Genomic DNA, 14721 nt, shown 5'->3' with positions numbered 1-14721 from the left:
TCAGCCAAGTACTCTGCTTCCTAGCCGTAGATTTCATACCAAACTCATCACGTGTCCATCGTTGCAAACCCCAAGTGGCCTTTTTAGAGAGGGAATCATAATTTCCCCAATTTTTCAAAAAAAAAAGAAGAAAAAGTTTTAAAAAAATATGACACATGACTTTAAAGTTTAAACGAAACCCTAGCCAGATTTCCACGTCAGCATTTTACATAGTTATAAAAGGAAAAGTTTTACAAAGAGGGTTGGTATTGTACATAAGGCCCGCAGCTAAGAAAAAGTACTGCGTTTGATTCTAGCATATTCACATATACGGTTATGAACGTAGGTACGTAGGCAGATCTATACATGTTCATATATGGTCGTCAACGGGCTAGCGGCGCTGCTTGTATCATCCGATCAACGGGCGATCTCCGATCTGTTGGAGTATCCCATCTAAGCTTCAATCGGACCTCGTCGTGCCTTGGCACGTATTCCTACACAACATAAAAAATACATTCACAGATTAGTGTATTTTGTATGATCATATATATACATATATCGAGATGATATTTGGTCATGTCGTTAGTACTATAAAGCGAACTGCTAGTTTTCCATACTTCTTGTTTCATGGATCAAGCCCTTTGGATATGATTCACATGGCTTGTTAAGTAGGGGTCGAAACAACTCAATCTAAAGTACATGTTTACCACTAAAAGGCCATGCTGAATGCATTTCTAGGGTCAAATCGAGCAAACAAAGATTGCAATTATAGTTTCTTATTAGATAATGTAGCCATAATGATTGTTAGCTCGTGCCACCATTAAGTTTGGAACTGCTGGTGAAAAGCTGAAAGAAGGTGAGAATGACATCAAATGACCCAAAGACATTAAGTTGAAGTCAACTTTAACACATGAAAACAGTGAGTAGAATATACAAAACATGTTCCAAAGGTTTAATCTTTGCTTTTAGAAATAGATATGTATAAATCAAGGGTTACAACACAACAATAAACGTATATATATATATATATATATATATATATATATATATATATATATATATATATATATATATATAGAGAGAGAGAGAGAGAGAGAGAGAGAGAGTAATGGTTAGGTGCTAAATGAAATATGCTAAATGATATGTGCTAAATGGGGTTTTCTGTTTTTTTTTTGCAGTTTCCAACCCCATAAATGTGTCGGGCATGATCTATTTACGAGAAATTCACACTTAGATCATCTATTTTTGATGAATAAATGATATTTGGAGCCTTGAAAATTTACAAAGATTTTGAACCATTGATTTTTTGAACCTTATTAAAATCCACCCATGTGAATGAATTGGACACTTAAAGAGCTGATCCCTATAAAATCAAGTATATAGATCACATCTGGGTCAAAATTTAAAACTAAAACAAAAAAATCTAAAAAACGCATTTAACATATTTCATTTTAGTACCTGCCCATATATATATATATATATATATATATATATATATATATATATATATATATATATATATATATATATAGGGTAACTAAAATATGTTTACCAACCAAATATGTTTACTAGTATGAACCAAAAAGTTTTATAGTTTTTTTATACTTTTTTCAAAAAATTCACCATAGGGATGTCATCTAAACTCTTGGTTTTATAGAAATAGACTCTTTGATCATCCAATTATGATAAATAAGAAAATTTTTTTAAAGGTTGAAAATCAATGGTTTAGAATTTCATAAATATTGAAGCATAAAAAATCACATTTTTTGATCTGATTACGATGATCCAACATGCGATTCCTAGCAAATGGACCATGCCAAATGCATCTGTAAGGTTATATTTGCAAAAAAACCTATGAAAATCTCGATTCATACCTGCAAACATATTTGGTTGGTAAACATATTTCAATCTCTCTGGCTATATATATATATATATATATATATATATATATATATATATATATATATATATATATATATATATATAGAGAGAGAGAGAGAGAGAGAGAGAGAGAGAGAGAGAGACCTCTAGCTTGCATAGTAGCTCGTGGGCAGTTGGGGCAGACACAATTATGTGACGAGCAGCGGGTGTGACAAAGCCTTCGTCCACAGCCTTGTCTATGAAGGAGAGCAGCGAGTTGTAGTACCCATCAACGTTTAAGAGACCCACCTTCATTCCCAAACAAAATTAAAACATTTGTTAAACCAAGAGATTATAATGAGGCAGGGAAGTCCAAATCAGACCATAACTGTGCATTGTAATTGAGATTGCGGGGAGTTAATTGGGGGTCATTAAGAGAAAAATTACCGGCTTATCATGAATTCCCAATTGAGCCCATGTGATTACTTCAAGCAGCTCTTCTAGCGTCCCATACCCACCTTAATTATTCAATTAAAAGAAGAGAGACTTCAGTTACAATCGTTAAGGAAAATAATCATCACACCACTGCAAACAATAACACGATTGTCAATAATATCATCAACCAAATATATATATATATATATATATAAAAGGGTAGTTGCCTATTCTGATTAGTACCTACTATCAGCCTATCACACTTTTGAAGTTTTTTTTTTTATATCTAACCATACAAATGTGTTCTATATATTTGATTTTACAGATAAGAATTCTCAGATAGTCTGATTTTGACATGTGGGTAGGTTGTTATAAGGTTTGAAAATTAATGGCTTGCATTTTACTTAAATATTCAAGCTGAAAAAACATGATTCAAGTGTCTTTTTCTTTTAATATAATTTTTTTTTTATTTCTAGCAAATCAACCATGCAAAACACATTTGCAAGGTCAGATTTGTGAAAAACACCCCCAAAACCCCATCCCCCTTTCACTCTCTTTTGGCTACTAATTTTAGTAGACGCCGGCTGACTGATAGACACTTGTTATAAGGTTTGGAAATCAGTGACTTGCATTTTGCTTAAATATTCAAGCTTAAAAAAATCTCATTTTTTATCGAAAAAGTATGATCCAAGTGTTTTTTTTAAATATAAAAAAGCATATTTTTTTTAGCAAATAGATGACGCTAAACACATTTGCAGGGTCAGATTTGCTAAAAACACCCCTAAACACCCTCCCCCTTCACTCTCATTTGGCTACTAACTTTGGTAGGCACATACTCTCCACTCATATATATATATAGTAAGGGTAGGTGCTAAATGATACATGCTAAATAGGGTTTTCTGCTCTTTCAGTGTTTTTTGCAGTTCCAACCCCATAAATGTGTTGGGCATTTTCAATTTACGAGGAATCCACACCTGGATCATGTGTTTTCAATGAAAAAATGATATTTGGAGCCTAGAAAATTTACAAAGATTTTGGACCGTTTATTTTTCAAACTTATAAAAATTCACCCATGTGTCAGAATCGGACACTTAAAGAGCTGATCCCTATAAAATCAAGGACATAGATTACAGTCAGAATTTAAAAATAAAACCCAAAAAACTTAAAAAATACATTTAGCACGTATCATTTAACATATTTCATTTAGCACCTGCCCATTTTTCTCTCTATATATATAACACGAGAAAACTGACGTCAGGTAGGGAGACATGTAGGGCTGGAAAGTCCTATCGAGCTATGATTGGCCTGGAGGAGTAAAACCTTGAGTCCACTTAGGGAGCCGCCTGCTGCTTCAGTTCGAACTCTCTATCATCCTTCAGTTTAATGCCTTTAGCCGACTCACCTAGCGGGGGCAATAACTATAATGCTATCCGTATTACAGTGACCAAAAAGCAGAAAAGTTACCGGGTAATGCAATGAAAGCGTCAGCTTGACGAGCCATCTCTGCTTTCCTTTGGTGCATATCTGAGACTGGTCTCACCTCTCCCACAGTCACCCCAGTGATCTTTAAGAACAAAACCAAGAACAGAGGGGCACCCTTAGTTTATATGGAAGGCAAGTATCTTGATTTGTCAAACAAGAGATATGGGTGGTCCAATAATGTGCTCTTTAAGGTACATCATGAGAATTGCTTACCTCTCTAGGCATGAGGGTCTTGGGTATGACCCTGCAATTTAAGCAAAATTAAAAGGATATCAAATTATAAGAGAGAGAGAGAGAGAGAGAGAGAGAGTTAATTACCCCAACACATGTCTGCCACCATCATAAACGGCTTGGGATACAAGACCCATCAAGCCAACACTCCCACCTCCATACACTAGATCAATGTTTCTCTCCACCTTCAACAAGGTTGAGGGAAGAGTGAGAAACCCATTTCACCACAATCTAAGAGAGAGAAATTTACCAATTCCTTCGCCAATTGAATTGCTGCAATCTGATAGCTTGTCTTCTTCCCTGGACTGCTGCCACAGAAGACACATATCCTTCTGAACTTGGATTTCATTAGTTGGTGTTGAGAGTCCATAACATAAAAAAGCTCTCTCTTTCTCTCTCTCTCTAAGTAGATGGGGAGTGTAAGGTTGCAGATGGAAGAGAAGAAGAATTGGGAAGTGAAGGGAGAAAAGGAGGAAGAGTTGGGCTTAAACAAGGGAATAAATAAGAGGGGAATGGGACTCAAGAAGGAGAGTGGCTTGGGGTGGTTATAAAGAGAAGGTAGTAAAAAAGGGACCTTTTGCCACATAAAATTCTGCTTGGAATTCAACTCTGAAGCCTTGAATTCTCAAGCATTCAGCAACCCCTGTTCTTACTATTTCAGTCGTCCCCTGTTGCTCTGCTTTCTCTTCCTTTCCCCTTTTTTATTTGCTGTTTCTCCCTTGTTCTATGACTATTTTTTAATAATTTTCTTGTGGGTCTTGGGGTTCTGGCTCTGATGTACTTTTCACTGCTGCTGCTTTTATCCTTTTTTTTGTTTTGTTTCGAGTCTTTTGACGAGGGGTGATGCGGCAGACTTTTCTGTCCCTCTCTCCAAGATTTTTTTTATTTGAATTTTGGTCTGATTTTTTTCTTTTATAGTTAAACAGGGAGAATTTGAAGTGGCTGACTGTGTTTTTGTCTGTGCATTAATGTTTTTTTCTTGACCGTTTTTACAACACATTTTCCTTTTCTCTTCAATATGAACCACTGCAGCCACCTAGCCCTATCCATGAACACCCCCCTCCTCTCTCTCTCTCTCTCTCCATGTCACAAAATATACACGGACACAAGAACATGGATGTCAGGTTCGACTCAAAATTTTGGAATAATATTAAAAAGCAAAAAGAAAATGTATTTCAAAATATCACAATAATTGCTATAGGAATCTGTGTCCGAATGAGTGTGTCCGCTCGTTTCATCATGACACACTTGGTCAAAATGGTGTATCCATGTGACATAGTTAGTGTTTTTGTTGTCTATGCAATTTCTTGAGAGATTGTTAAAAATTAATATTTATTTTCATGAAAATTTGCACAAGCTTAATTTAAAAATATATAGGATCTTTTCATTAATTTATTCCACCATAATAGAAAATAGAAAATAATAAAAATTATAAAACTATTTTGTTTAAATTGATAATAAAAAATGCAGAGTTGCAAACATTATTGGTTGATACTTTTGAAAATAATGATATTTTCAAAATTATCATGAGTAAATTACCTCATATGCCAATTTAGGAAGGAGCGGGCACATGTATGTACATGACCGAGGGCATGCATGTATGCATGCACTCGCACATACACACGCACACTCGCTGTATTGATCCCCAACTAGAGAAATTTAGTTGAACAGGGTATTTTATCATTAATGGAAACTTGATTTTATATATATATATATATATATATATATATATATATATATATATATATATATATAGAGAGAGAGAGAGAGAGAGAGAGAGAGAGAGAGAGTAATGGGTCCCTGCGAAACCCATTTGGTGCTAAACAGCGTGCTAAATGAGTTTTTCAGCTTCTCCTGTGCTTTTTATGAGGTTCGGGCCCTATAAATGTTTTGGCATGGTCAATTTTACTAAGAATCCACACATGGATCATGTATTTTTTATTAAAAAAAGATGTTTGGAGTCCAAAATTTACAAAGATTTTGGACCGTTGATTTTTAGAACTTTATAAAAACTCACCCATGTGTTGGATTCAAATGCTTCAAGATCTGATCCCTATAAAATCAAGTACATAGATCACATCTGTATCGTTAGAATTAAAAAATAAAATGAAAAAAGTCCAAAAAACTTATTTAGCATGCAGTTTAGCACCAAATGGGTTTAACACCGACCCATTACTCTCTCTCTCTCTCTCTCTCTCTCTCTATATATATATATATATATATATATATATATATATATATATATATATATATATATATATATATATATATATATATATATAAGATGTCCCTTAACTTTTTCCTAAAACTATAGACATATTTGCTCACAACTCACAAGAACTCCACTCATCTGATAGGGTGACTTGTGAAAGCCACCAAGTTGAGAGTACGGATCCTGTCATTTGACAGAGGATGGATTCCATCCTAACCGTCCAATCAACAACTAGGATTGGTTTACATTTTAACCTGGATATGGACTGATCCTAGCTGTCCAGATGCTTTGGGTGGATGGTTAGGATAGACTTAGTATGAAACTTATCCTAATGTCAAAGGATGAAATCTTTTTGGCCAAGTTGAAGAAACATCAAGAGACTTAAACCCGCGAGTGTGCGTCCCTTGCCATTAAAATGAAACTGATCGAGTGTACTCCCTATGTATTCTTACACCAATGACCTCCGAGTAAGGTGGTTTTTTATGTTTACAAAAAATACCTTGAACATTTTTCCTGAAATCTTTTATATATTTGGAACACCAAGAACCCAACACATGTTATATGCTCTAGAAATTATATGCCCGGAAAAACCATCCCACTCACTCGTGAGCTCATTGGTATAAAAAACTAGCAGGGATCTAGAGAGCGGCTAAGTGCCATGGCTATATATTTGACACAGGCAGTCACATGACAGCATTTCACGTGGGGGCCTGAACTATGTAACTGTGGGCCCAATGCAATGCTGTCATGTGATTGGCTAGTGTCACATAGTCATGGCACTTAGCCGCTCCTTGGATCTACTCGTAAAAACCCCAGGTCTCCTTTGCCCGCCAGGGAGTACACCTGACTTTGGCCTCACATAAAGGGACACACATCGGTGGGTTTGGGTTGCCAACTTGTGATGTCCATTTCATGAGTGGCCCCTACCAAATAATAGGAGCCCTCATGGGCACTCGATCTGTTGTTCATATAGTATATATATATATATATATATATATATATATATATATATATATATATATATATATATATATATATATATATATGTCATAATACACACATACATACAGGCAACTTATAGTTAGGCTCATTGAGCTCATTTATGAGTCTAAATGACGTCATAGTGTGAGCCAAACCGAGAGCTGGTCATCTTGTTTCCCAGCCCTAGGTCCACACTCCATATAATCTATTGGTTCCCTCCTTGAATGATAATCATAATGATAATGACTACAATTACTGTATGGATAACAACCAACCAAATTAATACACGCTTTACAGTGGGGAGAGCAATTACAAGCGAGCGCGTACATTGGTTGGCAGGCAAGCCCATCTTATTTTTTGTTTCCATACGAGTTTATGAGCGTGGTTTCTATCGACCTTGACACTCTCTAACATACTGACAAATATCGTGAGATTTATGAAAATCTTGCGATAATATCGTGAGAAATTGCTTGAAAGTTTAAAACGGCAATTTCTTGAGAGATTTTCAAAATACCATGAGATTTATGAAAAAACATAAATACGGTGATTTAAATGCAATATTTATGTTTTAAACGGTTATTTATCTTGAAAAAAACTGTGTATTTTTATTTTTAAATAAATTTTATTAATATTTTCTTATAAAAAATAAATTTTATATTTTTATTGCCGAGAATTTGCTAAAAAAATGAGATTTATGAAAAAATTTCAAATTCTTGCGGGTTTTTTGAAAAATGAGTTTTTTTCTGTTTTTAACGTATAAACAAGGAAATTACCACTCACGTTTTTGCCTTCTCTTGTCTCTGGACAGAACATACATGTCATAGTGCTGAATATCATGGGAACTACCTTCCCGGATGGTGACTGAACACTCATGGGTGCGCGTCCTTATCTCGGGGACTCCAACCATTGCTCGCAGGGCTGGCTGGCTTCTTTGATATTTGAACCCGCGGCCTAGGGCCTCAAATGAAAAAAATTATAACGCTTATATTTCACATGCTAAGAGCCTCCAACTAAACATGGCACATGCATGTAACTCATGCTGAGGGCCTCCAATGGAATATGCCTAGGGCCTCAACTTCTCTTGAGCCACCCCTGATTGCTTGCAGCAGGCGTTGGAGATTCATTTGGCGGTGGTGGATTATGACCGCAGGGCAGTGCATTTGGCCGGAAAGAAACGCCAGAACTTTTAAGGGCGGTCGTGCTAACTTCTACAGGCACCATTATCAGGGGTGTCCTTGCTATGGTTGGTAATCGATGGGGCTTTCTTTCTTCGCCTATTAAGAGAAAATTTGCTGCTATTTGACTCATTGTTGTCAGATCTCTCCTCGACCACAATGCATGTATGAGATCATTATAAGGATGCAATATTTCTCTTTCCTTTCAAAATAATAAAAGAAAAGAAAAAGAAGAAGCACATACACACGAGTTGAGATCAAATGAGCGGCTAAATGCCATGGCTATGTAAACTAGCTAGCCCCACATGAAATGCTCATGTGATTGGCTGTGTCAAATAGTCATGGCACTTAGCCCCTCTCTGGATCCCACATACATGCGCGTGCACATCAACCATTTTTAGTTGAGCCACAAAACTTGGATAAGGAATCCACATCAACCATTTTTAGTTGAGCCACAAAACTTGGATAAGGAATCCATAGTGACGGAAAAAATGGCAATTCATCGGCCTTGTATTTAGTAGATGATTTTTGAAATTTTTTATTCTTTACATTTTATAAATTTAAAACAAATTAAATAAATATAAAGATAACCTTAAAATGTAAGAAAATTTTAAAAAATAAACTAATTTTTTAATTTAAGATGAAGGAGAGCGGAGAGAGACACTGAAAAAGAACGCATGCATGAAAATTCTTTCTATCAGAGGTTAAGAACGAGTAAAAGAGCAGGCACGTCTAAGGATAAATGAACACAAGTCCATTACGTAGAGAAGTAGCGATCATTTTTTTTCTTTGACCGAGAAAGTTGGGGTTAAGCAACCTTGTTATAGTCTTGAATCAACCTCAATTTACTTTGGAGTTCTTTGGATTTTAGTTAGACTTAATGTTTTAATTTTTTGCTTCAATGGAGGAGGTGTAGTGGGTCATTGAGTTTGAATATTAGTATTTGATTCATTTAATTTTAAAGAAATGAGCTGGGTTTGTACGAATCAAGGTCCAATAATTGTGCCTTACCCAAATCTAACTAAAGCTCTATACATAAGAGGATATCCAGATCCAAAAAATAATCTAGATCGAGATGTCACCCTAGATTCAATGCTGAGGCGAACATCCCAATCAATGTGGGAGCCACACATCAGCTTAGGTAACAGATCATGAGTGGGCCCTACTTGAGACAAGTGTCAATGTCCTACAAAATTTTTGGAGTTGAGATAACATCTTCAACATGTAACACGTGTCAACACCATAACAAATGAGAGCAAGCCAGTGGAGCCCACAAGGGGGCGTCCTCCCTTTTCTAAAATGTATCATATTTTTTCTGTATGTGTAGAGTTCAATTAGGTATGCTAATTTTTCTTTTATGATTTTAGGACTTTAGGCTTGTGCAGAGTCATTTCAGATATAAGGCTCTAGAATCCTCACCCTAATCTAGTTCTTGTTTCATAGGACTCTTTTATGACTTATGAATTAGTTGTTGGATTAGGATTTTACTCCAAACTTTCATGCTATAAATAAAGAACTAGAGAACTCCTTTGGATTATGAATAAAATAATATTCAAGTTTTCTTAGAACCTTTATTTCCCTCTCCCTTTCTCTATGTGTCTCTCTCTCTCTTCTTCTTCTTCTCTCTTTTCTCCCTCATGTTTCTCCCTCTCCTCTCTATGATTCACGTGCGGCTAGGCTTCCCTAGGTCGATCCTTCATCCCTTCCAAGGGCCCAAGCCCTAATCATATCCTTGTCTTGTAACATAGCGCCATCTTACATGCATAAGCTAAGCTAACATTGAAGCCCTATCAATAGTGATTTTGCTGATTATTCATGCCTCTAGCCTTGTCCCAGGTATTTATACATTCTCTAGACCCAATCATACCTTAATTCCAAGTCTCCAATCTTCCCTAAAGCCTCCTAAGCCATCTAGACCAGGTATGCATCCAAAAAAGCAATACAGTCTCGTTCTATGGGCTGTTTTGCTTTTTCTAATTTTTTGCATATACCCTGACCACACCTGAACATATATATCCCTTTAGGATCTCCCTATATCTGCTACACAACCCTTGAAACTGATCTTAGCCTTATCTAAGACCCTATCCATGTCTGAGACCCAAAATACTAAAATTGTGCCCCATCAATTTGGTAGAACGTGTAGTTTCACTCATTTAACCAAATCAGCCTCTTCAATTACCCAACCTGACCTTTCTGACCCCTAACACCTATATCAGACCCCATCAATCATCCCTAGGTCCCTCTAAAAGCCCAGATTAGGTTCTTTCAAATTTATATTGGTTTCTCTTCCTGATTCGCATGTCAAGCTCAATTTTTACCTATTTGATTTAATCGTTTGACCCCATTTTTTCTCTACTTTTCAAACCGCTGAGATGTAATGCGACATAGATCCTAGAGTTGTGAGTAGTGATCACAAACAAGTGATATTAGAGTGGACGATCTTCTTCCATCAAAGCAAAGATTCATTCATCAACCATGGATCACGAGACTTGTGATCAGATTTTCATGAGACTAAAAGAAGTGTATCATGAAATTTTATCCTTGAAAAAGAAGATAAATTTGCAATATGTGAAGAGTATAGAACTCTGGGAAACTTTTAAGAATGAGAGTGAGTTAGTGCTCAGCTCACATACAGAAAAAGAGTAGACACCCTACCTGTGCACAGTCCCTGTAAGTATAATACAACTGTGGGCCACCCGCGGCAATGGTCTTCGGAGGCCCCAATCTCTACTCGATAGTTCTATGAAGTTGATTACCCCACCTTTCTTCTATAATTCGTACATTGGGCAACAATTATGGAACATCGAATGGTAACCACAGAATCATCGCAGTGCATGGGATAAATCAAAATATCGTGTTTGATCCGGGTGGAGCTGCCAATCAGTTGGGTCACAGTCTCTCCCACTTTGGGGGCAAGGTGATGCAAAACATGGTAGTCTGTTACGATCTAGAATCAACCCCAATTTACTTTGGCATTCTTTGAATTTTAATTAGATTTAATGCTTTAATTTTTGGCTCCAATGGAGGGGGTGTAGCGGGTCATTGAGTTTGGATGTTAGTATTTGATTTATTTAATTTTAAAGAAGTGACTCATGTTTGTATGAATCAAGGTCTAATAGTTGTCTCTTACCCAAATATAGCTAGAACTCTAAACCCAAGCAGAAATCCAAATCTAAAAAATAATTCAGATCTAGATGGCACCCCATATCCAGTGTTGAGGTAGACATCTCAATTAGCAGGAGAGCCACACATATTGATATGGTACCTTAGGTGACAAATCAAGAGTGGGCCTTACTTGAGACAAGTGACAACATCTTATATAGTTTTTAGAGTTGAGATGACATCTCTAACATGTGACATATGTAGACACCATAACAAATGAGAGCAAGCCAAAAGGGGTGGGGGGGAGGGGGTGGGGGGTGTCCTCCCCTCTCTACAATTGTCTCCTACTTTTCTTGTATGTGTAGAGTTCAATTAGGTCTACTTAATTGTCTTTTATGATTTTAGGACTTTAAGCTTGTGTGGAGTCATGTAAGAGATAAGTCTTTAGAATCTTCTCTCTAGTTTAGTTCATGTTTCACAATAAATTTTTTTTATGGCTTATGGATTAGTTGTTGGACTAAAATTTTACTCTGAACCTGCATGCTATAAATAAAGGATTAGAGAACCCCTTTTTATTATAAATAAAATAATATTCAAGTTTTTTCAAAACCTTTCTTTCTCTCCCTCTCTCAAGAAGTCCCTCTCTCCCTAGATGTCTCTCTTCCCTTCTTATTCTCTCTAGCCTCCCTCATATTTCTCCCTCTCCACTCTATGATTCACGTGAGGCCAGGCCTCCCTAGGCCGGTCCTTTATTCCTTCTAAGGGCTGAAGCCCCTCTTGTACTCTTGTTTTATAGCAGAGTGCTTCCTTACATGCAGAAGTTAGCATTGGAGTCATGTTAGTTATGGTTCTGTTGATTAGTCATCCTTTCAGCTTTGTCCTAGGTATTTATACACTCCTTGGACCCTTATTATACCTTAGGACCAATCTTTAACCTTTTCTAAAATTGCCTAAACCATCTAGACTAAGATTGCATCCAAAGAAGAAGTGCAGTTTCGTTCTGCGAGCTGTTTTGCCTTTTCTAATTTTCTACACATATTGTGATCACACCTGAATATGTAGATCACTTTAGGACCTCCCTAGACGTGCCACATAACTCTTGAAACCAATCTCAACATTAGCTAAGTCCCTATTCATGTCCATGACCCAAAATATAAAAACTGTATACTAACGATTCAATAAAATATATAATTTTACTCATTTGACTTCATCAACATCCCCCAACGACCCAACCACATTTTTTTGACCCCTAACACCTATATCAGACACCAACACATGTCCCTAAGTCCCACTGAAAGCTCATACTAGGTCCTTTTAGATCTAAACTGGAATCCCTTCTTGATTTTTGTACGGAGCCCAATTTTGAAGTACCTTATTTAGCCATTTGACTATATTTTTTATTTACCTCCAAAACCGCTGATATGTATCGCAACATAGATCCTCAGATTGTGGGTAACAACCACAACTAACCCCTACTAGTTATATAACTGTATACTATTGAGAGTTGAACTTACATCCCAACACAATGTGACATAGACTAACTGCTCTTACCAGACAAGCGGAGCCCTTATTGGTAAAAACTTTATCAATGAAAGTGCAAAGTGCATGATTTGAAACACCCACCTCTCATACAAATGTCAAATACACTACCGGCTTGGATGAAACCTTTGTTTGTAGAGAAGTGAAGATCTTATCTCCATTTACTTGTAAGGATAGAAGAAGGGGCCTCCTTTTCCGGCCATCAATGACAATACTCTTTTGTTATAGAAATAAAGGTTGGCTAATTGAGTGCTTTTGGGCATGTTTGATGGCTCATTTCACATGTCGCGTGGGATGAAAAATACGTCGAGATCGGTGTTTTTAATAAACATTGTACGTGGCAGATGCGTGAAATGTCATCCATCACATCCATATATGTATGATCTTATTGTTCTACCCCCATGTTACGTAAAGAGCATGAACGAGGAAAACAAATAAAAAAATACATCGATGGGTGCACCTCTCTCTCTCTCTCATGCTCTCCTCGAAGGTCATCCTTCACCAGGCTCCTCCTTCCAACCCCATCCGCCTTTGTTTCAGCTTCCATAACACCGCTACTCTCCCGCCACCACCAAGGAATAAGCCTATCTTCCTCTGTCCTGCCACCCACACCACCTCTAGAGGGAGAGGATAGATCAATGAAGGTTGTTCCAGTAATTTGTGGGGTGCAAGCACTAGAGGGACGTCGTCCTCTGCATCGAGTAAGGCGTGCAGATTCCATGCCCAGAGATGGAGTTGGTCATCAATTTTGTGGAGCGATTGGCTTCGAAGGCCGCAAGGTTCTGCGAGGGGTTGTGGGTCGATCTCAGAACCAAAAGCGACATGATCACCATCAGGATCGGGAGGGTTTTGAGGGGGAAGGAGACGACGGTGACAGTGGATCTTAGCGACATTGCCATGGCAGTGACTACATACAATGTGGAGCAATATGGGTTGTAGGTGATTGTGTTGGTTTTTGCTACTTTCTTTTTAGGCTCTATGATTGTTTTGATAATTTGATTGTTTATTTTTATTTTTCCTTATCTTTTGCTTTATTGCAATTGGGCTAGTTTGCTATTCTATAGTGTTTACTTCATTAGGATATGTTGTGTATGAAATGGTAGTGTTATCTATGAAAATAAATTTATGAAAAAAACTAATTTTTTCTTTATTAAATTTATGATCTACTGAGACAAGAGAATTACAGTTTAGGTCCGAAATTTGATTTTCTTCTTGACTAGTTTTTTTTTCTTTAATTAAGATTTTTTCTTAGATTTATATTGATTAGGGTTTTTCTTTAATTTTAAACAATTTTTATATTCAATCCGATATGATATCTATATCTGAAGTTAAAATCCATAATAAACATGTTAAAACACTCATATGGTTTGGTGGATCGGGTGATACGATCCAAAACAAAGTAATAAGTTCTATTATCCATGATTGTCCAAGTTGTTCGCACATCATCATCAAACAACGGACTTTTGAAATATAGTATCCAAGTACGGTCCAAACAAACATTGGACTTGGTACCGTTGTTACGAAATAAAGAGAACAAGTGTTTCTTGTCACGGGCCTATTTCCGTCAATAGGCCAACGCGACGCGATGGTCCTTCCTTATCGTCGCAAGCCTACTCGTCAGCTTGCTTGCCAATCGCAGAAGCATGTAATCAGAGTGCAAGAGAGCAAGAGAAAATAGAGGGAGAAGAATTGCAATCACAAAAAACAATCACAACGAGGGTGAAC

At 36.8% G+C, this 14721-nt stretch overlaps 1 protein-coding gene across 1 annotated transcript; it reads right to left on the bottom strand.

Moving 5' to 3' along the window:
- Positions 1 to 227: 227 nt before the first annotated feature.
- Positions 228 to 4363, bottom strand: LOC149835926 (putative cytokinin riboside 5'-monophosphate phosphoribohydrolase LOGL10). Its single transcript, XM_090010714.1, has 7 exons — positions 4238 to 4363; positions 4075 to 4172; positions 3970 to 4000; positions 3739 to 3838; positions 2287 to 2357; positions 2005 to 2148; positions 228 to 473 (listed from the first exon to the last, which is right to left on the bottom strand). The coding sequence occupies exons 1-7, from the start codon at positions 4355 to 4357 to the stop codon at positions 363 to 365; spliced, it is 675 nt and encodes a 224-aa protein (XP_089866840.1). The 5' UTR covers positions 4358 to 4363; the 3' UTR covers positions 228 to 362.
- Positions 4364 to 14721: the final 10358 nt, after the last annotated feature.

Source organism: Nuphar pumila, chromosome 6 (genome assembly GCF_984573655.1).
Source record: "Nuphar pumila chromosome 6, dmNupPumi1.hap1.1, whole genome shotgun sequence".
NCBI lineage: Eukaryota > Viridiplantae > Streptophyta > Magnoliopsida > Nymphaeales > Nymphaeaceae > Nuphar > Nuphar pumila.
This window is presented reverse-complemented; position numbering and strand designations above follow the sequence as displayed.

Coding starts and splice junctions, on each gene's coding strand:
- LOC149835926 (XM_090010714.1), bottom strand. CDS start 4,357: ATGGACTCTCAACACCAACTAATGAAATCCAAGTTCAGAAGGATATGT. Junction 4,173..4,237: donor TTCAATTGGCGAAGGAATTG/GTAAATTTCTCT, acceptor ACCTTGTTGAAG/GTGGAGAGAAACATTGATCT. Junction 3,839..3,969: donor AGACCCTCATGCCTAGAGAG/GTAAGCAATTCT, acceptor TTGTTCTTAAAG/ATCACTGGGGTGACTGTGGG.